The 27,985-nt window shown below is 44.9% G+C and overlaps 1 protein-coding gene across 6 annotated transcripts in view; it reads left to right on the top strand.

The window, feature by feature from the left end:
• DICER1 (dicer 1, ribonuclease III) overlaps nt 1-27,985 on the top strand; it is a 73,524-nt gene that overhangs the window by 20,310 nt on the left and 25,229 nt on the right. For 5 of the 6 annotated variants that reach the window (XM_047862585.1, XM_047862584.1, XM_047862587.1 and 2 more), the window contains exons 2-15: nt 1,173-1,236; nt 2,153-2,253; nt 5,647-5,831; nt 6,477-6,639; nt 7,839-7,969; nt 8,950-9,084; nt 9,539-9,699; nt 11,933-12,101; nt 13,568-14,040; nt 21,140-21,272; nt 22,590-22,832; nt 23,423-23,577; nt 26,426-26,558; nt 27,537-27,612. In XM_047862585.1, the coding sequence (XP_047718541.1) occupies nt 5,685-5,831; nt 6,477-6,639; nt 7,839-7,969; nt 8,950-9,084; nt 9,539-9,699; nt 11,933-12,101; nt 13,568-14,040; nt 21,140-21,272; nt 22,590-22,832; nt 23,423-23,577; nt 26,426-26,558; nt 27,537-27,612 (2,119 nt within the window). In that variant the 5' untranslated portion in view covers nt 1,173-1,236; nt 2,153-2,253; nt 5,647-5,684. The remainder of the gene's footprint in view (nt 1-1,172; nt 1,237-2,152; nt 2,254-5,646; nt 5,832-6,476; nt 6,640-7,838; nt 7,970-8,949; nt 9,085-9,538; nt 9,700-11,932; nt 12,102-13,567; nt 14,041-21,139; nt 21,273-22,589; nt 22,833-23,422; nt 23,578-26,425; nt 26,559-27,536; nt 27,613-27,985) is intronic. The other variant, XM_047862586.1, reaches the window with a different exon arrangement.

Genomic DNA, 27,985 nt, shown 5'->3' with positions numbered 1-27,985 from the left:
TGACAGCATTTTACTGTTACGGTGTTAACGCGTGGGTGTTTTCTTTGCTTCACTACGGGACTTTTAGTAGTTGGCACGTGTTGGGCTTCGTGAGCGTAGGAAGGAAATCCGGACAGCGATTCCTGTAGAGTTAAGAGTGTCGGCACCTGTGACACGTTGCGATGAAATGACAGAGTTGTGAGTTGTGTTACCGGTCTCGAAAATGTGTACCGGCAAGCTCTAGATGCTTCTGGACCTTAGATCAGAATGGTTAAGTTGGCTGTTGTCACAAGCCTTTGTCCGAAGGGGTATGGCTGGAGTTAGATGCTAGTTAATGTGGGTGAAGTTTGTTGGTTCGGACTAAACCCTGACCGAGTGTCTGATACCTGGCGTGTCTTTTTCCGAGCTATCTGAAAGGGGCTTCTCAAACGGGAGTTTGCATGTTTGTAGTCGAAGTTCTGATCGTCAATTAAAATGAGAAAACTTGACCTGTTGGCTCTGTGTTTATGAACACGAAATAAGTTTTCATTGTACTCGGTGCGTTAACTCTCTGACGTCTGTACCGAAATGCCTAAGGAGATAATTTGGGGGACAGTAATCTTGTAAGAGTGGAGTTGAATTTTAAAGCATTGTCAGCTTTATTATTTTAGTTAATGGTGTTTTGAGAAAAGGTGTGAGTGTGAATTACGGCGGGGTGGAGCGTGACAGATGAGGCCTTGATGGTGGACGGAGTCTGTATCTTCCCAGGTGGTGGGACAGAATGGAATTAAGCGTCACAGGAGGAGGTAGCTTTAGAAACCCACACAGACGCCAGGAGAGGGGAGATCTGCTCCTGGGAAGCATGGTTACCGACCCACATGGTGTTCCCGCAGTGTCAAAGTCAGATTTTACGGGGGGGGGGGGGGGGGGGGGGCGGGATGGAATTTACTGCCAAGAATTCTCCCTTCTATCTAACTGGATTGTGCCAACAACCTGCACACGTTCTCAGTTGTACTAGAACATAACAAAGGCTAATTTTGAAGGCAGCTCTTCCAGGTGTGTACTGTTTTCTTGACTCTGAGTAGAAGAATAAGTTACCAGGAATCTTACTCTGATAAGTGAAGTATGCAAAGTTTGTCAAATAGGAATTTTCTTAAAGTTGGTTTTTAACAATGACTTTAATGTTCTAAAATATTCTCTCTGGTTGCTTTTAGGTTACCTAGGGTGTGAATTAATACAGACTTGGAAACTGAAAGAACTTAGAATCAGCATTTTGAGGTAAATATGTACGTACTACAGCAGTGCTAAGACCTGCTTTGTTAGCTGACTAGCAAAACGAACTTGTCTGTGAGATGAGAAAGCGTCACCTGTGCCCGAATGGCCTTCGCCCGACTAGACCAGACACGGATGAGTTTCACGGTTTCTTTTCCCGAGCCTCTGGGAGTGGAGACACTGCGGTCGTTAGCGTAATGAGCACGAGCAAGATTTGGTGTCAAAGCCGACAAAATCAACATTTGTTACTTAAATTAAGCTTCCCGTGTTAACACACTTCCTTAGTTTTTGATCTGTGATCTTTTACCAGAAGCGCACTGAATTTATAGTTCTTTATAACAGTATCGTTGGGGTGTGTTCTGAATTCTTTTATTCATGAATGAATTCTGTAAGAGAGTTTATAGTGCGGATTGAACTGTTGTGTTTTTAATTCCATTCTGAGAAATTGAAATCGCTGACGGATTTCATGCACGTATCGCGGTGATTGGGATTGCTCAGCCAAGTGCCTCTTCCGGGGATCTTCGTTTCTTTGGTGTACGTGAATTTAGGAAATGACGTATACGTGGCATTGGCATTTTTACCCCCCGTTATTCTAGCTGCTATCTTTAGATTTTGTTTACTGTGTTTGATTTTCTTGTATTCCTTTTGCAGCCTTTTCTTGAACTTTCCTCTAACTTTTTCTCTTCCCCAGATCTCTGGGAATTAGGCATGCTATTGTTGCCAGCCCCCACTCTCTTGTTCTTTGTTTTAGAATAAGACTTCATATCCTAAAATAACCCAAATGTCTTTTGTTTAAAATGTAATACAAAATAATGGTCTTTTATTTAACTCTTCTTATCAATGGGGCTTTCTTGTAGATGTGTTTATATTCAGTTTTAAGTACAGGAACCTTAAACTTGGCTATTTTTGCATTTATTTTTAGAGCAGAAGCTTGGGCATGCTGTGATTTTCCAATAAACTGCTATCACAATGTCAAAATGCAGCTCGGACAACAGCAACACAGAGATCTCAAACATTAAAACGGTAAATCTGTGATTTATCTATCATACGTGGAAAGAGGAAGAGAGTTTGTTCGTGTGTTTTACTAAATTATTTCTGAGAAAATACTACGTAGAAGCTACACAATGGCCTCACCGATGTCGTGGATGTAAATTGTTCGTCCAGAAACTTAAACTCTGTCCTCGAGGAGCCATCACAAGGCGTTGTCTGTTGGCTCTGCGAAAGCAGTTAATCAATAATCAGTACATCTGTGAAACTACAGAACGTTTACTTACCAGCAGGGATTCAGAGCTTTTCCTTAAGACCAGCTTAAGGGGAAAAAAAAATCTACTTAAACACACCAAAGAAAGTAAAAATTGGCAAAATTACAGATTGTTCTGTTTTCACATTATTGGATTACCTGCTGAGGTTTTTCATCTTGGATTCGCTTTCCCTAAATAGAAAGTATCTCTGGGGCCAGCCACTGTACATTCAATCGGTGAAGATGAACTTAACTATTGTGACCTTACGGAAAAGCAGGTTGAGAGGGTTAAATCGCGGTCCCCTGTCTCCTTGCAGACCCTCTCCCGCGCCCGCCCTCCCAGGAGAGGGTGTGGATTTCCAAAACCTACACGAACACCTTTGGAACTGTGACGATTCTGTTCTGTACGTTATTGTGCGACAGTCGTGACTCTCTTGTTGAGTTTATCAAATACTCGCTTGAACTTGATTCTTCTGCACGCGTGCTCCTACACACGTGTGCCGGTAGAAGAATCAGGGTGTACATGCATCCCTGTGCAAATGCGTGCCAGGTGACCTGATGTCTGCAAGGCGCACAGAAGCCGTTTGAAGGTCTTTATCGTCGCTCACGTGGGCACGGTTTTCATTCTACAAACTGCACTGTTTGTCTGCCACGTTCTGCGGGTGGCTTGGTGTGGCGGGCGAACCGAGTGTGCAGGGGAGTCCCAGTCTCACCACTCATACATATTTACTTTTCGAGAGTCTTTTTTTGGAAACAGTTTCAAACGTACAGCGAAGTCACAAGGTTAAGAGTGGGGCAGAGAATCCGCGCTTTGCCCCATTTGCTTGACGTGTTGCACACATTTGCCGTACGTGTATGTGGTTTCCTTGTCTGAACTATTCGAGGAGTAGTTGCGTACATCTCATGGCCCTTTACCCCTGGACACCGTGGGGTCTGCTTCTTAGGAGTAAGGCTGCTTTCTTAAACAGCCTTAGTGCCGTGACCAGCCTCGGGGCCTTTGACAGTTCTGTCAGGGGCTCTGTAATGCCCTCTGTGGCATCATTCTGCAGTGCAGGATCCAGTCTGAGATCACTCACTCCAGTTAGCTGTCAAGGCTCTTTATAGTCTTTCGTCTGGAACGTTTTTAGAGTTTTTCTTGGTATTTTACACATTTTTAAAGGATACAGTCTCCCTTTGGAAAAATAGAACATTCTTCTCATTTATTTTTTTAGACTCTTTCTCGGGACTTATTAGTTACAGTTCTGCCACTGTTCTCTCTGTGAGAAAGAATGGTGGCAGCGGTGACAGCAGCAGGAAGGGGTGTCGCGGGTTCCTGGCTCCATGTGGTGTTGGCAGGTGAAGGAAGAACTCTTTGGGGACTGGCATTGCCACCTTCCTCCTTTTTTATTCTCTTCAGCGGTCAGGATTTATGCTGATTTCCTGACCCCTTTTGCCATAGTTTTGATCGGTCTTGGATTGGCATTTGAGTTGGGTGGAGGCCGAGGGAGGGGGTCGGGCTTTCGGCATAAGTCGTCCCAGACAGTGAGCAGCCCACGGTAAGGAAAATGCAGAATGGTTTGACCGGGTGGTAGTCGGTGGGAGGGGCCTGTGGTCTGGGCCGTGGGCCTGCAGAGTGGCCCAGTGGACCTCAGGAGATGAGGTGCCATGGCTTTAGCTTTGGGTTCTTGGCAGCCGTGTTTGGTTAACCCACGGGCGTGCCAGCAGCGGGCCTGAGGAGTTGAGAACAGTGAATCCTGCGCGGGGGGGGGGGGGGGGTAAAAAGAATGGTTGGTGGGGCTTTGGTTCGGTAGACGATGAGCGGATTATTTCTAGGAAGAACACAGTTGGTAGCGCTCAGACCGTGCTCCGCAGTCCTTTGCTCGCCGTCCTCCTCCCAGAGGGATGACGAGAACGATCGTAGGTCATCCTGGCTGGTCTGTGCTGTCTGACCTGGCCGCACCTGCGTTGCTGCTGTCCTCGGCGCCCGCAGCCCTGTGTCCCCCACTACTTACAGGAGATCACACCGGCACTGGCCAGATGTTGAGTTGTGGTCCACTGAACTGACCTCTGAAATCAAGGGAGACTGGAGACCTCTCGTTGGATTTGATAGAACAGCTTCAGTCGCTGTCCTGTATCATGGTCGTCCATTTCACGCGTCAGGAGATTCAAAGGTTCTCGTCAAGGAACGAAGAGTGGGCTTCTTTCCGGTTTCGTAGTGATAACAGTGAAAACTCCCAAGCATTGTGGGGGCAGAAATTTCCTTTGGGGGCAAATAAATGCTGCTGACAGTCAGAAAGCCGATGGTGGACTGCCACGTTGAGGTCTGAGACCCTGACCCTCTGTGTGCAGGTTAGGAGTTTGAAAAAGCCTCGGGTTTAGTTTGTCATTTTACATAATCCAATTCCTCTTTGGGAAAGAATACGTGAAACACAGAAGAGCCCTTACCTACCGTGAAAAACTCAGAATGGTTGCCCTTTGTCTTGATTCATCTAGGATATGTGTGATTTTAAAGGTAAATATTTAAATCGTTGGTCAGCTGTGCAGTTGAGCTAGGTTGTCAGTCGAGGAAAAGACCTTGTGTGTTTATGGTCTTTAGATACAATGACAAAGTGTTGGCAGGTATCTGAAACTTCAGTGCCTTCCAAACATTATCTCGCAAGTTTATCGATAGTGGCGTCAATAGAATTGATAATGCTTGAAAATGTTTGTTTATGCACCCACATGCTTCGCATGTACATATGTATTTAAAGAGGCATCGTATTCATATTTTCTTTTAAAGGTATATGACGGGCATGGTTCTCTGTCAGTCAATACAGATCCGGATTTTCTTCGTGAGTTCAAAGTATTGTATGATAGAACTATACCGTCATTTACTTGCTCACTTCTTATCAGTGCGTCTGAAAGGTATTGCTTGTTCCCAGGTACTAAGGCATCAGTACGTATCCGTGTCCTTGTTTCTTCGTGTAGTTGCCTAATTATTTCAGACAAGTTTCTAGGTGTAGAATTGCCGGGTCGGAAAGTACAGAACGCTTGACTTTTTAAAACGATCCTCTTAGATCGAGAAAAAGCTAAAACAATGACAGGGCAAGTTTGAAAGGGTCCGGAGGAGTGATACTCTGATGTTTCTCTTGTTTCTTGGCTTTCTTTCGTCCTTGACCCTGCACGGCGGTGTAACGGTATTCTTTCTCCCTTTGTAGTAAGCTGCGCCAGAGCAAAATGCAGTGAGAAGCACTGGATGAATGAAAGCCCTGCTTTGCAGCCCCTCAGCATGGCGGGCCTGCAGCTCGTGACCCCCGCCTCCTCACCAATGGGCCCTTTCTTTGGACTGCCATGGCAACAAGAAGCAATCCATGATAACATTTATACGCCAAGAAAATACCAGGTACTAATGAGAACACTACTACTGGAGCTTTTCCACTGAAATGGAGTCAATTAGCGCGTAGTTGACATGTCTTATGTAAAACCCATTTACCTTTTCAAGCTCTCCTCTTCTGAGCAATTTTCTCCTTCCAGATACTTTTGTTCCTAATGGCCCTTTTCTTTTCTGACATCTGCCGGCCGATTGACGATTGACGTAATCATTTTGTTTGTGAAGTTCCTTATTGTTTCCCCTCTGAAAACCTCTCCCCTCGCAATACCCAATACCCGCTTGGGTGTGTCTGTCCTCAAGAGCTGGGAGGGAATGGAGACGGTTGGAACCACCACCAACGGGCAGGACCACGGTTACTGTAAACTCAGTTCTTCGGGTTATTCTTGGGGAGTTTTCTGTCCCTCTGCAAAAATAATTCTCAAACAAATTGTAAACGCTACCCCACGCGTGTTTCTACAACACAGCTGGCCGTACGCCACAGGCATTTTCGTGCCTGTGATCTCCTTCTGGAAAGATGCAGAGAGTCTGTGTTTTGGCAGACTTAGCAGAGGAAGATCTCAGGAAGCAGTGAAGTTTCCTGAATTAAGACAGAACCCAGTTTTCCCAGTGTTGCACCCAGATAACAAGTGTGGCGTCTTCTTCCCACTGTATTTCTAGGTGGAACTGCTCGAAGCGGCTCTGGATCATAACACCATAGTCTGTTTAAACACTGGCTCAGGGAAGACGTTTATTGCCGTACTGCTCACTAAAGAGCTGTCCTATCAGATCAGGGGAGACTTCAACAGAAATGGAAAAAGGACGGTGTTCTTGGTCAACTCTGGTAATGCAGAAATTGTTTTATCGTACTGTGTGGAGGACATTGGATGAGATTTTACGGTTGAGCACATTTTTAAAAAAAGTTTATTTTGAGAGAGAGAGAGAGAGAGAGAGAGAATGGGGGAGGGGCAGAGAGGGAGGGAGCGGGGAATCCCAAGCGGGCCCTGAGCTGTGAGCACAGAGCCCGACGTGGGGCTTAATCTCACAGACTGCGAGGTATGACCTAAGACCAAACCAAGAGTCGGACGCTTTACCGACTGAGCCTCCCAGGGGTGTCCCGTAAGCGCTTTTTCTCTGTGGCTATTAAGTTAGATGATGGAACGTATAGAGGGTTTGAAGAATAATATATTTGTCGAGATTCTGAGAGCAGAAATAGCATTTAGTCTTATCTCTTAATTTTATAGTACTTCTCTTTTAAGCGTCAGCCGTTTTATTTCACAGATGTCGAACTTCAGCTTTTTCCTTAAACGTATTTAATTCTGATGCTACGGTTTTTGCGTGGGCTACCTTTCGGAACATAAGCTAATCTGTGTCGTCACAGTTATTTCTGGTTATATTTGTTTTAGCTTTGCAAAGTCCATCAAAAAGTGCTTGATTTATGAGACTGGTAGCATTGTGATTTGTGATTTTACTATGCCAATTACAGAAGGGGAGGTAGGTGCTTCTTAAAAGCCAGATATTCAGTTAGAGTCTGTGATCCTGGATTTGTGTTTGGCTTTACATATTAAGACAAAAAGTATAAAATGTGAACCTGAGCTGCTGGGGCACTGGTCTCCTTTTTTGTTTTCAGATGGTCTCAACATGTGATGTTCTCCTGTACTTTAAATATATGTGAGACCGTCTTATTTCTTGGCAAAACGATCTGATTTTACTGAAGAAAACAGGAGTGGGGGGTGGATCTGGTGTAGTTCCCATTCCAGCCTAGAAGTTCTGTTCTTAGGTTGGGAAAATCGGCTGTAAAGAAGGAGGGTGGCATAGGGTTCTCTGAAGTGAATGACGGAGGACCAGGTCTTAAGTCTAGTGAAAGCATTTTGGAGGATCACCTTGGAAATACGGTTTTCAGTTGGCTATCTAAAAAATCGGGGGTTAGGTAATGATATATAATAATAAGGATTTCCTTAGCTGTCTTAATCATTAGTAGTCCCGAGAGCCAGCTACGTAAGATTTGCCCTATTTACAAGGAGTATTTGTATCTGTAATCAGCAAACCAGGTTGCTCCACAAGTGTCAGCTGTCAGAACTCATTCAGATCTCAAGGTTGGGGAATACTCAAGCCTGGAAGTAAATGCAGCTTGGACAAAAGAGAAGTGGAACCAAGAGTTTACTAAGCACCAGGTAAGACTTGGAAAGAAATTTCCCTTTGTAAATCCCTACGAGTCCTCGACTTCGTCTGTAAGATGACCTTTAGTCTTGGTTGTCTTTGTTTAGTTTGAAAACTCGTTCCCGTACTTTGTCAGCCTAGGAACCAGCCCTCCCGTACTCTCTCTCATGGTCTAAAACCAAATGAATAGGAACGCATAATGTTGCTCTTACTGCACAGGAGAGAAACAGCTTTGCAGTGTGATTTACTGGCTGGAAAAACACAAATTCTGATGACGTACTTCCCGCTTGTGGATAACCTGCTTTTCAGAAAATTTACGCTTGAGTTAAGTGTCTTGAGACTGGAGACGCTTCTCGGTTGAGACCTTTGGGTCTTTGACCAGAGACTTCCTCTGACTTACACGTTTGTGTGGAGCCAGCGTGCGTAGAGGGTCTTTTTGGTGTTGGTGTGTCTGAAGCGGTTAGGAGATGCCCCGTAGCTCAGCTGGAGCAGTGCACACGGACTAGCGTGTCTCGCACACGGGGTTGAGTCCTCATCAATAAAACATTGAGATGTCCGCACAGAGATAGTGCCCGGAAAAGAACATTTGGTCGGTGTCTTCTTCCAGAAAACCTTGTCGGTTCAACGGGAAAAAAGAGGAAAACACAGGGTGAATTGTGTTGTCATTTGATTAAATCAGTAGGTCTCATCAGTCAAAATGGGGCTAATAGGAACCTGAAAACCTGAAGTAGTTTTAGGAGACTTATCATAGAAGCATGGTCCCTGTTATCAAGAATTTTTTTCCCCTAATCTGTTTCCGTATTTGCCCATCTCTGCTTCTTGGTTCCAAAGTACTAGCTTGCATACATTTAGAACGTCTGTTTTGATTTTGACTAACGAGTTCCTCACTTCTCGCCTACAGAATGGTGGCTCCGTAATCTGATTTAATAGAAGTGTATCCAGGCAGGTAGGCAGGTGAACGCACGTTCGTACGCTGATGTCAGCTTTCTTTTAGGTTCTTGTTATGACCTGCTATGTCGCCTTGAATGTTTTGAAAAATGGTTACTTATCGCTGTCGGACATTAACCTTTTGGTGTTTGATGAGTGTCATCTTGCGATCCTAGACCACCCCTACCGAGAAATTATGAAGGTAAGTTTTTAGGTTTTTATCAGTCTTAATGCAAGTCAAATTCCTGAGAATAAGCGGCGTTTTTATATATCAAAAGCAGTAATATCCGTTACCAGTTTTGGGAGCTTTGTCCCCTGTATGAACGAATGTGAAATTAATTTTCACTGAGATCTATAATAATGAACTGTCATGCGTAACCTATGGTAAATCTAGTCCTGGGAGAAACTTTTAAGCATGAGTAAATGAAGTACGTAATGCGTGATACATCCGATACATCCATTCATTCTATCATCTGTCGTAGCACATTGACATACGCCTCTTGGATACAGGGATCTTTGAAACAGGCTCCAGTCATTCCATAAGTGATACTTTTAGTGTCTGCCCATCTTCCTGATTTGTGTCGGTCTGGCAGTGTCTCTGTCGTCCTGGCCTCGCAGAACGAATGCCTCACTGTCAGCATCTCTTATCGTGTCAGCTCTGTGAAAACTGTCCATCGTGTCCTCGTATCTTGGGACTGACTGCTTCCATTTTAAATGGGAAATGCGATCCCGAGGAATTGGAAGAAAAGATTCAGAAGCTGGAGAAAATCCTCAAGAGTAATGCTGAGACCGCAACTGACCTGGTGGTCTTGGACAGGTAGGCGCTCGGCTGGAGTTTCCCCTTCCGTCCCTTTCCTGGGGCCCCCCGGGCAGCGCCTGTACAAGTGGACGGGTGCCTGAGGCAGGGAACGAGCGAGTCTGAGAATGCTTAGGGCAGGGACCTCCCCTTGTCTCCACAGAGAACAGCAGATGGAGGGGCTTCGTCTCTCAGAAGATGGCATGGGCGTGGGCCCCTCCTGTTTGCTGATGTGGACGAGGACCGGGAGCCAGGACAGGAAGCTTGTTTCTGCCCACGTGTGTGCGCGGTCGTTCCGACCTAAGTGTCCGCGTGATACTTTGCAAGAACATGACTTTATGGACAGAATTCAGTGTTTTGCGCTACGTTTAAAAAAAAAATTTTTTTTTTTAATGTTGATGTTTGAGAGGGAGAGAGAGAGACAGAGCACGAGCAGGGGAGGGGCAGAGAGAGAGTGGGAGCCAGAATCTGAAGCAGGCTCTGCGCTGTCAGCACAGAGCCCGACGTGGGGCTCGAACTCACGAACTGCGGGGTCGTGACCTGAGCTGACGTCGGACGCTTAACCGACTGAGCCACCCGGGCGCCCCTACGCTACGTTTTAAACTGATTGGAAAAACCCCGGTGTTTTGCAAATGGGTGTGACTGTGTGAGAACAATGTTGTTTATGCTTTCTGGGTTTGTGTCTTTGGAAAGGTAGCTGCTTTGAGTTTCAGTAAAACGTGCACACATACACGCTTTTTGATTTGAGTTGGTGGATGGGAGCTTATACCAATTAGGTTTATAATTAAGTTGATTCAACTCACATTAAAGCATCCCTATAGGCGATAGTTCTTGGAACAGTTATAATGACTAGAGAAGCCGATTTCTCAGGGAGTTAAATCAGACAGGTTTTGAAATCCTGGCTTCCACTGACTGGGAGTTGTATGACTTCAGGCGAGTCCTTTATTGTCCCGGAACCGGTAAAATGATGTTGACAGTGGTTTCGGGGGATTCCTTGATGATCAGTCACGTTGATACATGGAAAACATCTTGCAGTGTACCTGCCATTTAATAGGAACTTGGGGAAAGATCTCTTTGGAGAACGAGAAGAAAAGGTAATGTTTCGGATCCGTGGGATGTAAGGATTCAAAATACATGAAATGCACGCATGAAATACAAATCTCGCGACCTTTCGGACGCGGTGTTTTTGACTTTCTCGAGCCAGAATGAGCTGATGTGGCAGTGAAAGGCTGTACTTTTGTTCCGAATTAGATTGGGAAGCCTGCACTGCTTGAGGTTTGCAGAAGTAGAGGTATTGGGGCACTTAAGTAAAACTGATAAGTGGTCTATTGAACCTGGTACTTCCCAGTTGTCTAAGCGTGACTCTGTGGTTAAGTATAAATTCTGATGGAGAATCATGAAAACCGTAGTATTTACACATGTCTTTAGTGTATTTCATTTCCTTAATCGTTGTTAGTGCTTTCATTTAAAAATTCTTTTCAATGTTTATTTTAGAGAGAGAGCGAGAAAGCGAGTGCGAGCATGAGGGGGGGGGGGGGGAGGGGGGGGCGGGGCAGAGGGAAAGGGAGCCAGAATCGGAAGCAGGCTCCAGGCTCCGAGCTGTCAGCACACAGCCTGATGGAGAGCTAGAACCCATGAGCCACGAGATCATGACCTGGGCCGAAGTCGGACACTTAAGCGACTGAGCCACCCAGGCGCCCCAGTCATTATTAGTGTTTTCGAATATTATGTGCTGTTCTCGTTGTCCTAGTTCATGAAAGGCATAAGAGATCCAAGGATGATACCATAATCGGTTCAAAGTTAGGTGAGTTTTCTTTACAAGGATACGGTAAAAACACATTAAAATAAAGTTGAATTTGCAGATGCTAAGAGTTTCGAGTAGTGTGGAGGTGGATAGATTCAACGATAGCATTTTCCCTCTATGATCCGCCCCCGTCCCTATTTCTGTGTCTGAGAAGCAATCATTATTGAGTTGTTTGAGTATCTCGATGCCCAAAGAGGCAAGAGCTGAAAGTCTAAACCTACAAACCCTGGGGTAATAAGGTCATGATAAGACTCACAGAATTCTTTGAACGTGGGCTCTAGACAGTCACTCCTAGAGCCCTCCTGAGCAAGCGTAGCACATCTGAAAGTGAGCGCCCTGGGAGGAAGACCACTGCGAGCCTGCCTGCGATCCCAGGGTGTAGACACATACTCGGGGATTGTAGTGTGGGAGTGAGTTCACTGTGGCAGTGACACCGTTGTTTCGTTACAGATACACTTCTCAACCGTGTGAGATTGTGGTGGACTGTGGGCCGTTCACGGACCGAAGTGGCCTCTATGGCAGGCTGCTGCTGGAGCTGGAGGAGGCACTGAACTTTATCAACGACTGTAACATATCTGTGCGTTCGAAAGAGAGAGATTCGACTTCAATTTCTAAGCAGGTAAGCGTGTACAAGTAAGTAAAGAAAGCAGAAGTTGAGTTTTCCTGTCGAAACGACATGGTGCTTCTCGTGAGGCTGCTGGTATGTTTTATTAGTTCAAGGACTTGTCTTCTTATTCCTGGACTTTTTTCATGGAACAGATCATACCGGGTTGAGTTCATGGTCACCTGACATTATTAAATGTCGACCTCCTTGGTTTCAGGAAATAGGTTGGAAAAAGGAAAACAAGGAGATGGGTTGGGGTCCATTGTTGTCGTTGGGTCAGATGAGTTAGTCAGACCCTCGGGCTGAACGAGTTCTTCTGCTGTTACCCATGTGTAACTGGGTCTGAGCCCATCGCTCCTGAGTGGCACAGCTTTGGGAGGAGCTCCTTTTGGATAAGTGGTTCCCAGAGTGTGGACTCCAGATCGGCAGTGTCAGCGTCCCCCTAGGACTTGTTAAAACAGATTAGGGACTCATCCTTTACCTGCTGAAGCTGAAGCTCAGGGGAGGGGTTCAGCTGGCCGAGACATGACAAGTTCTCCAGGTATCCCGATGCATTGAAGTTTGAGAATCATCATCCTAGGACTTTGCAAACCATTTTTTTTTTGAATTTTTTTGTTTAACGTTTATTTATTATTGAGAGAGAGAAAGAGACACACAGAACATGAGCAGGGGAGGGCCAGAGAGACGGGGAGACACAGAATCCGAAGCAGGCTCCCAGCTCCATGCTGTCAGCACAGAGCCCGATGCGGGGCTCGAACTCACAAACTGCGAGATCATGACCTGAGCCGAAGTCGGTCGCTCAACCACCTGAGCCACCCAGGCGCCCCACAAACCATTTGTGAAATAACGCTGTTACATAGGAGTCCAGATTTCTCTCCTGGTGATTTTTTTCTGGAGCAGCCGTGCTTAGACTCTTCTCAGCCCTTGATTTCTCATTAAGTCTGCATTCAACCCAGTTTGCCTTTTACTGGCCTGCAGACCCGGCAGTACCTCAGTTACAGCCTCGTTAGGGATTTACATTCCGCTCTGAGCTAAGAGCGGAAGATGCGGCTCTCTGGGCATAAAGTGCAAGGAAAATTCTCTTGCTCTTGTCTGACGCCTCAAAGAAAATTGCTCTGCTACATAATTCACCTTGCATATCTACCTGGAAGTCAGTGATTCCGTTTTACTTCTAACAACAGACCTGAAATTAAATTTTATTAACCTTATACGGGTGCGTCTTTTATATTCTGTTAACGATTACCTTTTCTGGGAAAGACAAAAGGATGGTTCTGGGCATACACGTATATGAAAAAGTAGAGATTGAAAAGCCCACCGGCCTCCCCCCTCAACCTTGGGGCACTGGCCTCGGTGTCTGGATGAGTGGGGTGAATGTGTTTTGAAGGGGCCGATTGGAGACAGCTTCAGTCCCACTTGAACCGTGCGTGAAAACGCTGCGTGATACTACCGTTCAGCATTTGGCTCTTTCTGTTGTCCTGTAGATACTGTCAGACTGTCGTGCCGTATTGGTGGTCCTGGGCCCCTGGTGTGCAGATAAGGTCGCTGGGATGATGGTCCGGGAGCTGCAGAAGTACATCAAACACGAGCAAGAGGAGCTGCACAGGAAATTTCTATTGTTTACAGACACCTTCCTAAGGAAAATCCATGCACTATGTGAAGAGCACTTCTCTCCTGCCTCACTTGACCTGAAATTTGTAACTCCTAAAGTAATAAAACTGCTCGAAATCTTGCGCAAGTACAAACCGTATGAGCGGCAGCAGTTCGAGAGCGTCGAGTGGTATAATAACAGGAATCAGGATAATTACGTGTCCTGGAGTGATTCTGAGGATGATGACGAGGACGAAGAGATCGAAGAAAAAGAGAAGCCGGAGACCAATTTCCCGTCTCCGTTCACCAACATCTTATGCGGGATCATTTTTGTGGAAAGAAGATACACAGCAGTTGTCTTAAACAGGTAAATGAACGTCCAGGATTAGCGGCTCTTCCCGTAGTGGAGCGAGGCAGCTTTTGGCTTGGTGGAGGGATGCCCTGTAATCGCTCTGAGACTGGCGGAAGGCCCAGGTGGGTGGCCTTCACTCGATACCGTCATGGGTCGTGTGCGACGCTGTACCGGCATCGACGGGGGAGGGACGTGCGTGTGACTGTCGCGTTCCCGAAAGGCTGGGTCTGACGTGACCTGAGATATTTTTTCTCTTGAAGGATGTCCATCGGTCGTGACCCGTTTGACACAGAGAGCGAGTATGGAAAACTTCCGTGACGTTACAGTGAAACACTTTTTGTCTCCCGTTTAGTTGTCAGATGCAGTTCAGATAGTTCACCCGTGACTGTGTGTCAGGCTTTGTGTTGAGCATTTCACACCAGGCTTTCCCCTTCACGTAGTTGGAGGATAAATTTTACGGGGGAATCATCGTGGTTATTTTGTTGCCGCTGCTGCTGTTAGCTTTTTCCTCCTGACAAATGTCGATTCAGGGTTGCAGATCCGCGGTGGAAAAAGTTGAGAACAACTGGGTTTGCAGTTTGGCTTGGTTCATAGGCTATATGTTAAAACTTTCTGACTCAGAAGAAAATAAAAATGTCGGGGAAGCATTCCGAGAATATTGGCAAAGGACGACCCTGCATCCAGACTAGGCCGTGGATGCCCGTCTCCCCCCTCCTCTTTGGCAGAAGTTGATTCTTCCTGAACGTCGGCCCAGCCAGGGAGCGGTAGTCCAGATCTGTGTCAGACGGTCTGGTAACGTGTGGTTCTTCCTGGTTTGTGTACAGATGCTGTGGTATCAAAGGGCCAGAAAGGGGCCTTATTTTGTGCTTCAGACAATCAGACGACGATCTGTTTCTCTCTGAGATCCATTAACTGGCCAGAGCTGATCTCTAAGAGCCAGTTCCGCAAGTAGTGATCGCTGAGGAGAAATTCGGCTTTGGTTCCTGTGGTAATTTGGGATTCCCCCCCCCCCCCCCCCCCAAACTGCTTCTCACTGTTTTGGGGCTTTGAAAACTTACTTGAGTAATGAGAAATTGGACTCTGGGGTAGTCATCTGGCGGTTTTTAGTCTGGTAATTTTCATAGTCATTGGGCCTGATCCTTATGATGAATACAAAGTAAAATAATGTTAGGTAGTGAATTACATTGGAATCCGAAGTTTAAGGTTGGAAAGGGACTCATTGACTATCTAATCCAGCCTACTTATTTTTATAAAAAAGAAAGGGCCTCAGGAGGAAAAGTGATTGGCTCTGAGTGAAATTGCTAGGCAGTGGCAGAGACAGTTCTAGAATCCTGATATCTCCCTCCTAGTTTCCAGTTCCTTCTACAATCATGATGCCCTTGGGCATCACAGAACACTAAAACCAGCGCTTTATAGTGGGCAGACCATCCGGGACGCAGACCAGGGAGCGCATGACCGTCAGGATTGTTTCTTAGAATGGGGGAGAGGCATTTCAAGGGTCAGCTCCAAGCTTCATTATAGCCCTGCCCCCAGACAGGATGGTTTAAGAATTAAATATACTTTAGGGGACTTGGAAGAAATGGGGTACATTTTCTTCTTCTCCCTCTTCTCTACGTGAATTCTTAAATGTAGAGCTGTGCCAGTTTTCACTGCAGGAATACTAGCCTGAAACCGTGTATCAAAAACCAATCAGTTATTTCCTATTGACTTTGAGGATCAGATTAATTGTGATCAGCTTTCATGAAAAGTGCCTGGAATTTAGTGTTGGATGATGAATCAAGAGCGGTTTGAGAGTCAACTTTATGGGCAGCTAATGAAATATACAATAGAGGTCTTGTTCCAGTAAGCTTTTTAATAAGCTTAGAAAAACTTCCTGAAATCCACATTCTTTCCTTCCATCAGTTTAATGGGAGGAAAACCCTTCCTCAGTGAATAGTTTCATGGGAGTCTAAGCTATTGTGGTACATGGGCAGTTTTGTCCTCTCCTAATTAAAAAAAAATGAATCATAGCTACTTCTGTGTGTAATGTAGCCACGTGTATAGTCTTAGGATTACACTTTTCCTTTTGCCTTACGTATGGGCTTTATGGTTTATAACTTACCTTGAATTTTGTTTTTGTTTTTTTAGTTTATTTTTTGAGACAGGGAGTGAGAGCAAGGGAGGGGCAGAAAGAGAGGGAGAGAGAGAATCCCAGGCAGGCTCCGCACTGTCAGCACAGAACCCAGTGCAGAGCTTGAACCCATGAACTGCGAGATCATGACCTGAGCCGAAACCAAGAGTCGGACGCTTACCTGACTGAGCCACCCAGATACCTTGGTTTCTGACTTACCTTTTAGATACATATTTAAAATTTTTTTCTTCTAACGTTTATTTTTGAGAGAGAGAGATACAGTGTGAGTGGGGGAGGGGCAGAGAGAGAGGGAGACGCAGAATCCGAAGCGGGCTCCAGGCCCTGAGCTGTCAGCACAGGGCCCGACGTGGGGCTCGAACTCACCGCAAGATCATGACCTGAGCCGGTTGGACGCTCAACCGACTGAGCCACCCAGGAGACCCGCTTTTAGATCTATTTTTAAATTTTCCAACACTCCATGAGAAAGGAAGGTGCATGTATTAACTGTATCATAGATGAGGAAGTGAAGACTCCGTTTGCGATCCTCCCAAAATAAGGCAGATATGGCCCTTTTCACTGTGTCATTTATTAGTCTTGTACGACAGTCGAATCTGACATGCCTGGGTTTACACCCTCTCTCTACCCCTCTCCCTCTGTCTCCCTAGTAACTTAAATGTTTACAGAAAAGTTGTAAAGAGATTACAGAACTCCCTTGTCCCCCTTAGTTGGCTTCCCCCATCCATTGTTAACATCTTACATTATCGTGTACATTTGGCCCAACCAGGAGACTAACATTGGTGCGTTACTGTTAACCAAACTTCAGACTTCAGTTTCATTTACCAGTTTTCCCCGTTAGTGTCATCGTCGTAATCCCAGGTACCATGTTGCATCTAGTTGTGTGTCCCTGATCTCCACTGGTCTCTTGTATTTTCTCTTTTTCCGTGGTTCTGACGACCTTGACAGTCTTGAGGAGTACTGGCCAGGTAGTTTGTAGACTAGCTCTCAATTTGAATTTGTCTGATGTTTTTCTCAGGATTAAAATAGGGAGATTTAGGATATGGAAGAATACTGTAGAGATGAAGTGCCCTTCTCATCACATCGCATCAGGGGGACTCATGGTTATCGACGTGAGACATCACCAGTGACATGAAACCTCGTCACATGGTTATGGTAGTGTTTGCCAGGTTTCTCCTGGAAGGTGTTCTTTTTCTCCTTACTTTATTCTGTGGAAGCAAATCACTAAGCCAATTCATTTATTATTGGAATTCTTCTGTGGGGAAAACTTCTTCTCTCTTTGATCCTATTTATTATTTATATTCATTGACTTAGGTTCTTTTCTCACTGTGGACTCGTTTATTTTTTTAAATATTTTCTTTTAACATTTATTCATTTTTGAGAGATAGTGCACGAGCAGGGGAGGGACAGAGAGAGAGGGAGAAGCGGAATCCGAAGAAGGCTCCAGGCTCCAAGCCGTCAGCACAGCCCGACACGGGGCTCCAACCCACAAACCCACGCGCGATCATGACCCAAGCCCAAGTCGGACGCTCAACGGACTGAGCCACCCGGGCGCCCCTCACGTTTGTGTGTTTCGCACTTCCGGCTTTAACCTGGCGTTAGGTCATTTACCTTGTTGCTCTCGTTGTTCCGCTCTGAGCCGTTGGGGCTCCTTGAGGTCAGTCAGCTCCTGTGTCCCTTCAACATGCCCTCATCCATTCTGTTGTTGATCAGCCATTTCGTCAACGAGCCCCGGTTCCTTTTATTTCTACTCACTTTTTTAGATGTGTCTTTTGTGGAAGCTGTTTAACTTTTACAAAAAGTGTTTATTATTTTGAGAGAGAGAGAGAGAGAGAGAGAGAGAGAGAGAGAAAACATGCGTGGGGGGAGGGGCAGAGAGAGAGTGGGAGAGAGAATCCCAAGCAGATTCCACACTGATAGTGCGAAGCCTAACATGGGGCTTGGACCCACGAACTGCGAGGCCATGACCTGAGCTGAAATCAAGGGTTGGACGCTCAACTGACTGAGCCGCCCGAGCAACCCGAAAGTTATTTAACTCTTTAAAGCCTCAGCATCTTCATTTGTAAGATAGAAATTACTTCTCTGTCTCTTAATGTATGTAAAAATGGCTGTTCTATCACCTGATACAGTAGGTGCTGTTTCCTCACGTGCTCTACGCACACGTTTGGGGGCGCGTAGTGTCTGTATACTAGAACTATCGGTGATGGTTCTTTTGGTGGAATCACAGAGGAATTACATTTGATTTGTTCATGTTGTTAAAAAAATGTAAGGCGTAAGGAGACTATTAAAAGCTATTGTTCACATATTTTAGTACTTGGCAGACGTTTCAAATGATGTGTTTGTTTCTTTGAATTTTTTTCCCCGTACGGTTGTCTGCACAAATTTGCAAGCTTAGTGAAATCACAGTTCTACTGGTTTTCTGAATCTAGCGCACATATTTCCTATTTCTGACCATGCTGCTTCATTTTTTGTTTGTTTTTTTTTTTTTTTAACATCTATTATTTTATCTTGAGAGAGAGAGAGTGAGAGACAATATCCCAAGCAAGCTCTGCACTGTCAGCACAGAGCCCGACGCGGGGCTCCATCTCACAGACTGAGATCAGGACCCGAGCCAAAATCCAGAGTCAGCCACCCAGCCCACTGAGCCACCCAGGCGCCCCTGCCCATGCTGTTTCTGATGTAACTGGGAGGCGATGCGTGTAACACAGTGCATTGTGTGGGCTGGTGCCAACTGAGTGAGCTAGGTACAGAGATTGAGGGCAAACATCTAAAAACTCAGTTTTGACAGTGATGTCTGCTGCATTTAAGACCACTGGCTCTTGAATATTTGTTTCATTTTCTCAGTAAATTTTCATGGAAGTTGACAAAAAATACTGCTCTCTGATGGATTTGGTACTAGAAAAAAATAAATAACTCGTTCTTAGCCGCAGATAGTTTGAGAGGCTCTGTGCACTAGAGAGCAGCAGGGCTTATTGAACCGCTTGCTTGTGCGACAGCTGACAGAAACTCAGTGTGAAACTCAAAAGAAACAAGTAAGACTTCGTGGCCTCTGTTCATGGTGCGGCGGAGTCTCTCAGCAGTTTGCGTAACTCACTTGTGAGCTCTCTGACCATCCTCGTTTCTCCGGAAGCCTATAGCTTTGTCTGAGGAGTGTGATTAGGCATCCATCCCCTCATTTATCTGATAAAGTTTCCTCTCTAAACACCATCATCATAAGTCTATAGCATTTAACTACTGCTTACAAGAGATTGGGTTTGTTAACGTGCATATTGTCTCTTCTGTCCTCTGCGGTATTGATGTGAGTTTCAGTAGGAGAAATACGTTTACTCTTAGTGCCCTCTGCTTCTCAGCTCGTTGAAATCTGCTAACGTGATCGTTTTGGCAAAGTAAAACACATCCTTTGCCTGACTGAGTTAATTATTTTGCCTACTGCCTGACATGAAGTGCATTTTTTGACCTCTTGATGCTTATTTGCATACACGATCCTTTGGAAGTACCTATTTCTAAGATAATAAATTTTGTATTTCAGGCACGCGATTTCTTGGCCTGTAACGCTTCTTTCTGTTACTGACATCGTAAGCTTATTATAATAACTAAACAAAGCTTGGAACATATTAAGGAGGTTTCTGATTCTGAACATTTTAAGTATTTGAATGTAGAACAGACGTGTAAACTAACCTAGACATGCATGTGTTTGGCTGATCTGGAGGCAGGGAGATATTCTAGATGGCCACTCAAGGTTTCTTCCAGCTCTTTGATATTAGTCTGTTTCATGTATTTAAAAAAAAAAAAAAAAAAAGAATGGTTTGACTTAAAAATGCAATTTTCTATTAGGAATTTATACTATGCGTATGACTTCAGAAGAACCATCTGGAATCACTTACGTCAGGTGTGGAACCATTTATCCCGTGTGCTGAGTTTTTGAATGTGGATATTTCCAAAATAGCTGTAATGGCAACACTAACTGTTAACCTCTGTCCCCGAGTAACGTGACCCCCCTCCTGTAGCTTTCTTCCATCTCTCAACCAGAAGGCCCGCTTTAGGTTACTGGCGTTCTGGATTAATACAGAGCAACAGGCAGGAGGAGGGACGAGTTGGGGAGCCTGTCTTCCGTGACAGGATGGGATGGGGACTCTGGCACCGACTGCCATGCCGAAGTCTGGCGTGTTCTGTTGTGCAGAACTGGGGGGGGGGGGCGGGGGGGGGCGGGGTGTCAGCGGCCTGGGGGCAGGAAAGTGTTGGGCCTGGAGGCGCGCCTCAGCAGACAGGCATCCGTTGCCCTGGAGCTCTGCTTCCAGTGATACAGGGCTTGTGGTGAGATTAAAATAACCATGCTGTTTCGCACACAGCAGGAGCTCTCTTAGTGCATGTAGCCGGAGAAGGAGGTTTCCCTCACCTCCGCCTCTGAATCCCCTCTTGGCCTCAGGGTGTTGGTACGCATTCTGCATTAGTTTGGCCGTAGAGACAGGGGCTTGACTGCAGCCGCAAGTTGTGTGTGCGTGTGCGTGTGTGTGTGTGTGTGTGTGTGTGTGTGGAGAAGAACATTGAGCTTTCAGAGAAGTGTGTGCGGCTTTTTCGTGATAGGTCCTGGCCTGAGGCCAAGATGTTTGAGGATTCCATGTTTCTCCCTGCCTAGCTCTGTCCCCTACTGGGCTACATTCCTAGTAAGTCCTCACTGCCAAATGAGAAAGTTGGACGTACTGTGGCCATTTTGTTCGGCAGGCTAAGTCAGCCCTGCATTTGGCGTTACCAGTGTTTGGTCCACAGATCGACGCGGTGAAGAGTGGCAGTGATTTCTGTTTAAGCTAGTTGAAAACAAAACGTAACAAAACAAAAAACAAAAACCACCAAGACCCATTGTGTTAGGTATGTTGGCAAAAAATACACGTAATTTCCATCTTAAGGGAGACCTCACAAACAAAAAAGTTTAAATTTTTTTTTTTTCTCCCTCAGCAATGCTTAACTTCCAAATGTATGTAATTTTCTTAGATTGATAAAGGAAGCTGGCAAACAAGATCCAGAGCTGGCTTACATCAGCAGCAATTTTATAACTGGACATGGCATTGGAAAGAATCAGCCTCGTAACAAACAGATGGAAGCAGAATTCAGAAAACAGGAAGAGGTAACTTAAGTTGAAATAATTGTACAGTAACAATTTTCAGAATATATGTGTATACGTATATGTACATACATATGTACACACACACACACACACACACACACACACGAACTCTGCTCCTAGGAGCTCCCTTTCTTCATAGTTGCTTGGCGGCATTTTCGGTCGCATAGAACACTTGCTCATAGATAGACTAGCCGTCTTCTATGAGGTAGCTGTTTGGTGATTCATATGTTCAGAATTAGAATAGCCGTCTAGGAAATCAATTTGGTCTTAATTACCATCAACCATTTCATTTTCCTTTATTGGACTGATGGCATTTCCTAGAAAAACAAAGCATGTGTAACCGTAACTCCTGTTGACTGCATATGACGGAGCTACAAAATGAATTTGTTCTCTTATAAAGTGTTTTGTTTTCTGTTTAAAGTTCTGCCTTGAATACTTCAAAAATAACGCTATATTTTAAAGATTTGGGCTTAAAGCTTTTCATACATTCTAAGATTTTAATATAGGAGACAGCATTGTAAAGATGGGAAACCTAATATAGTGCTCTGGCTGGCAAACAAAAAGTTTTTATTTGAAGTTTGTTATTTAACTTCAAGGTAGACTAATTCACGTTGGCGTTCGTTTTCTATGTCGTAGCTATTTGATAATATTCCAAGTTTGAAGAGTCTAACAGGCAGTATGATAGATCTGTTTAAAAGGCAGCTTACTTTATAATTTAACTTCTCCTAGATTGGGAAATGGTGTTATTTTAAATCTAACATAAAAAATGTTTCGCTTACCTTTTTTAATGAGTAGTTCTGATTCCTTAAATCCAAAATGTCCCAAGATGCCAAAAAGTAAGTAATGCCTTACTTGTAATTTTGAATTACAAGTGTTTTAGGGATTCTAGTGAAAGAGTCTTGACATCTTTGGGAGGCCGTTGGCACAGTGTCACGGCCGGAAGATACCCTATGTGAGGTCAGAGTATCAGCAGGACTCCAGAAGCGGATTCGTTTGGTCACTGTTGGCTGCGTTCTGTGGTGGCCATTGAAGAAGCCAGCCTCTCCGCCCGGAAGGTTTTCTGTGGCTCGTGCATACTTGTGTACAGCAGAAGGGCACTTTGATTTTTCAAGTCGTGCTCAGCTGAAAATAAACCAGAGTCTCTCTGCACACGTGCTCATGCGTCTTGTTGTTTGTGTGCTGCTGTCGTCTTTAGCCTGGACTTGAAGATCGAGTGCGCCTAGGGTACATGTCAGAAACGGCAGTTTTCACTTACTGGTACTGCACCGTTCCTTTGGAAATTTCTTAGAATTGCTTCTCTTGGTGGACTCTTTTCAGGTACTTAGGAAATTTCGAGCACATGAGACCAACCTGCTTATTGCGACAAGCATTGTGGAAGAGGGTGTTGACATACCAAAATGCAACTTGGTGGTTCGTTTTGATTTACCCACAGAGTATCGATCCTATGTTCAATCTAAGGGACGAGCAAGGGCACCGATCTCTAATTACATAATGTTAGCAGATACAGACAAAATAAAAAGTTTTGAAGAAGACCTTAAAACATACAAAGCTATTGAAAAGGTAAGTTCCGAGAGTCAGTAGGGTGTCTTTAAGTTGTTTTTTTTTTTTTTTTTTATGTGCAAAGAAATGGGTAGAAGCAGTTTTACCTGCAGAGCGTAGTCTCAGCAAGGGTGTGCAGTGTGTACATTGTGAGAAAAGTCAAGCAACCACAGAGCCAGCACTATTTTACGAACTGTTTGAGAGCCCACTGTGAAAATGGTCCTGTGGATTGGGGGGGGGGGAAATGCCTGGAAAGTGTGTCCTGTTGGTGTGGGCGCTGCAGTCCCAGTGGAGGGGCTGAGTTGCGGAGCCGTCACAGGGTGATGACACAGGCCCTGTGCGCGCGTGTGTGTGTGTGTGTGTGTGTGTAGATACGGTACCGTGCAAACCTTGTGCACGTGCGGTGAGTGTCTCCACGGTTGGAGCTGGGGCGGGGGGAGTGCTCCGGGAGGGAGTTTCCGCATCAGGTGACTTTGGAATTCTGAAGCATGTTTAGGAGAGAGCGCTGTTGCACGTCAAGAGAGCGTTTTCCGTAGGTGCAGAGGCAGACAACTGACATAGGGCGACACGGCATTTGTTCTCCTCGTAAAGTCTGTTTTTACAACGTCCAGATCTTGAGAAACAAGTGTTCCAAGTCCGTTGATGCGGGTGAGACTGACGTTGAACCTGTCGTGGATGATGACGATGTGTTCCCGCCATATGTGTTGAGGCCCGATGACGGTGGTCCGCGAGTCACGATCAACACGGCCATTGGACACATCAACAGGTATGATATGAAGTCACTTGCGTGGAGAACCTAGGAGTGTTACAAGGTTTAAGTCTACACCTGTGAGTATTGTAGTGTTTACCTGTTGCAGACGATCACCAGTCTTTGCATTTGTGGCTTGTAATATTTTGGTGAGAGAAAGAAAAGAAGTTGCTTTTTTCCACTCATGCTCATTTTTGGTCAGAAGGTAAAAACTGTATTGCACGGTGATAAATGTTTAGGTTTTGTTGGAAGGCTGACTTAATGAAGGCATGATTTTTTTTTTTAAGTTTATTTATTTATTTTGAGAGCGAGAGAAAGCACAAGTTGGAGAGGGGCAGAGAGAGATGAGAGAGAGAGAATCCCAAGCAGGCCCCGAACTGTCAGCGTGGGGCCTGACGCAGGGCTCGAACTCACGAACTATGAGATCACGACCTGAGCTCAAGTAGGACGCTCAACTGCCTGAGCCACCCAGGTGCCCCAAGGGATGCTTCTTTTAATTAGATTTAATTTAATTTTACCTTGCTCACTGAATTTTTTTTTTTTTTATCCTGAAAAATCTCGTGCCATGAACGTTGAGGGATGTTGAATTTTCCATTAGCTGCGATATTACAAGATGATGATACATTAACTTGTATTTCTGATCATGGGCTAATTTACTTTGTCCAGAATTGGTAATAACCTTTCCAAGAACTAAGAAAAGCAGCTACATGCCTAGATTATGTATCAGGATAAGTTTCTGTGCAGAGGCAAAATAAAGCAGCAACCGACGTAAGATTTTTTTTTTTAACTCTTTAATTTGAAACCATTTCACACTTTAAAATGTTGCAAGGATACTGCAGAGAACTCTCATACGTCCCCCACCCAGAGAGACCCATTCAGGTTTCGCGAGAATGTTTTTGGTAGGGAGAGGATCCAATCCAGGATCAGGAGTTGTGTGTGTTTTTCTCATCTCTCCAGTCTCCTTCAGCCAGGAATTACTCTTCAGTTCAGTTTCCTTGACTTTAATGACCTTGAAACGTTTGAAGCTTATAGGCCAGCCATTTTGTAGGCCGTCTCTCAGCGTGGCTTTATCTGCTCTTTCCGACGTTGAGCCCCAGGTTGTGCACTGGAGCCGGCACATCCCAGAAGGGATGCTCTGTTCCCATCCCGTCCCGCCGGGCGCACTCAGTGTCAATTTGTGCTCTTACTGGTGGTGGTGGCTCCTGATCACTTCCAGAAGGTCTGCAGCTTCCTCTGTCGTAAAGTTGCCTTTTCTCCCTCCGTAGTGAGTGTGTAGTTCATGGGGAGGTGGTTTAAGACCATGTAAAATTTATTCCTCTTCCTGGTTTCACCCATTAGTTTAAGTATCCATTGATATTTCTGGCCTGAGTCGATCATTGTTGTGGCATCTGCAAAATGGTGATTTTCTGATTCCGTTGTTCTGTTTGCTGGCATTCTGCCGTGACGAAGAGCTTTCTCTTTTCTCCACTCATTTATTCTTTTTATTTATCAATGTTTTTATCTCATACAAACTGAGGGACTTCTGTTTTATTGAGTGGGTTATATGCTGCTCACTATCATTTATTATTTGTTTTGATGTTACAGTTATCTCAGATTTGGCCGTGGAAGCCCCTTCAAGCTAGTCTTTTTTACATCACCATTGTTCTTTGGTCACTTCCTTATTTTATGGCACACTAAGATGTTCTAGATTTAACTCCTATTCTCCTTGCCCCAGCCTAGATATTGGCTGTTTCTCCAAAAGCTTCTGGTTTTTTTTAGTAGCAGATGAGTGGTGTTTAGAAACCAAAGTCTGAGCACTAAGTGTGTTCATTGCCTCTGGAGTATTGCTACTCTCAGGCTCCTTAGTCGACAGAGCTAGAAACTACGTGTGTATGTGTGTGTGTGTGTGTGTGTGTGTGTGTGTGTATTCACATGCACATTTATAGCTGTATTTATTTACATACCTGACTACCTTTATGTTGTTACGTCCACTTTCACCATGACACCACAGGGTTCATTCTAGCTTTCCTCTTTTCCATCTTTGTTTCTGGCTTCTTCCACAGTGAGAGATAGGACTCCCATTGTCCTCAAAATAGTTACTTTTATGTTTAGTATCCCCGAACGTAGGCAGTCTCCTACTTCGCAGGGCTGCCGCTGTGTTTGGGTGTCCCGAATGCACGGGTCATGACCTTGCAGGGCAGCTGCTCATTCTGCTGCCCTCCTTGTGTGAGTCGTGCCCCCACTGGATTACATTCCTGTCCCAGCCAGTGCCCTCCTTGCTCAGTCTCAGCTCCCTTGAAGCTAGCTTCCTGCTCCGTATCCCTCTCCTTGTACTGCTGTGGGATGTGGTGGGAGGGCAGGGGCGGTCTTCTTGTTCTGATGCTTTCCGATATGTCAGTACCGGGCTGTCCTTCCGGCCTCTTCTGACGCCCTCCTTGGGCGGGGCCTGGTAGTTTGCCAGGGCACATAAGACAGTAAGGACCAAACCCTGGCGGTGTGTTCTCCTTACGGATTCCGCACAATATTTTTCTGTGCGGCATGGTAGCCCTGGGTGTGCCTTTTTAAATTCGAGTTTTAGCTTTAATCAAAATTAAATAAAATCCGAAGTGAGTTTTCTAGCTGTCCTCACCGCATCCCAAGTGCTCCGTGGCTGCTCTGTTGGACAGTGTTGACACCGACTGTCACGGCAGACGATTCTTTTGGACGGCACTGTTCCATCTTACTGAAAGTTGGAAGCAGTGAACTCACACTTCCCGTGTCAGTACCAATCCAGTAGAGGGGAAGAGGGACATAAAAACTTAAACTTTAGGATATGACTACCAAAACGGATTTTTTTCCCCTATTTCTCAGTTGTGGATTTAGCATCAGAATTTCTTTTTCTTCACAGATACTGTGCTAGATTACCAAGTGATCCGTTTACTCATCTAGCTCCTAAATGTAGAACTCGAGAGTTGCCTGATGGTACATTTTATTCAACTCTTTATCTGCCAATTAACTCACCTCTTCGAGCCTCCATTGTTGTAAGTTTAGAAAAAGAAATGATTGTGCCTTGAAAATATGTCACTAATGGATTTTTTTTTTCAGCTTCTCTACGCCAATGCAAGTTATAGGTAACTTAGGTTTAGATCTTTTTTTTTTCTTAATTTTATTTAATGTTCATTTATTTTAGAGAGTGTGCGGGGGATGGGGGCAGAGAGAGGGAGATGGGACCTGACGTGGGCTCTGCACTGACAGCAGAGAGCCTGACACGGGGCTCGAATCCACAAACCATGAGATCGTGACCCAAGCCAAAGTCTGATGCTTACCTGGCTGAGCCACCCAGGCGCCCCACTTTAAATCTGTTCTCCCGGGAAGGTTCATAAGTCTCTTTTGTGGTCAACTGCACGTTCAGATCCTCAACAGACTGTATAGCTAGATGACCCCTAAAGTTTGCTCTGAGATCTTACTAGTGTCAGCGTTTCTGACCGAATCCCTCAGCTGTGGCTTAAGATACTTCCAGGAGCAGAATTTATTAAATATGTTTGGGCTTTTGTAGTTGTTTGGTTGTTCACCCGAAAATCTGCCTCTGTGTAACTGCTGTGCTTGGTCCCAGTACTGATTTCCAGATATTCCGGGATGACTGATTTCTCTTACATATGAAAATTTGTGCTGTTAATGTGTATGTTATAGTCACATTTTGATAGATCTTTAGTTTGTTTCCTCTTCATAGATTAGTCGAACTAAGATACGTTAAAATCTGACAAATCTGTATTCATTAAAATTGTCAGATCTCCATCATAGCCGATCTAGGTTTTACTGGGCAGGACTTTTAAAAATGGCCGTTTCAACTGTGGAAATCAGGGTTTTAACAAACTTGTTGGTATTTTTCAAAATGAAGAACTTTACTCTGGTAAAGTTCAGCTTTAAAGATGCTGGGGCAGAGGCTTCCTAGAAGTCGTATGTGCTAATGATCGATAGCTACGCTCATGTACAGTGGAAATGTTTTTTGTTACTTTCAGGGTCCGCCAATGAGCTGTATACGATTGGCCGAAAGAGTTGTAGCTCTCATTTGCTGTGAAAAACTGCACAAAATTGGTAAGAGTGATTGAAAAGCACATGCAGATAAAACTAAGGTTGAAACCCTTGTAAAACAAAAGCCCATCAAGGACCTCTGAACTCGCTGCTCTCCTTGTGCTCTGGTGAAGGCGGACGTACGTACGTTAATACGGTGTAACGTGAGGGTCCTGTGACGTGTACCAGCTTTGAGGCCACAGCTTCCCTGCGAATACCTGTAATGTATTTGCTCCCTTTACTGACCCCTTTTCAACACATAAAGGTCTTCTTGTAACTGTTGAGTTGTGAGCGTTTGTGTTTTAATGGGTCGTTTTCTCAGATCGGTTTAGTTTACAAATTAATCCACTTAAAAAAAAAAGGGAAGTCTTGTTGTCCATAGACTTTGTAAAACAGA

The sequence above is a fragment of the Prionailurus viverrinus genome, chromosome B3 (assembly GCF_022837055.1).
Source record: "Prionailurus viverrinus isolate Anna chromosome B3, UM_Priviv_1.0, whole genome shotgun sequence".
In the NCBI taxonomy this organism is placed as follows: domain Eukaryota; kingdom Metazoa; phylum Chordata; class Mammalia; order Carnivora; family Felidae; genus Prionailurus; species Prionailurus viverrinus.
Note: the sequence above shows the minus strand (reverse complement) of the source record. Positions and strands in the feature narration are given on the sequence as shown.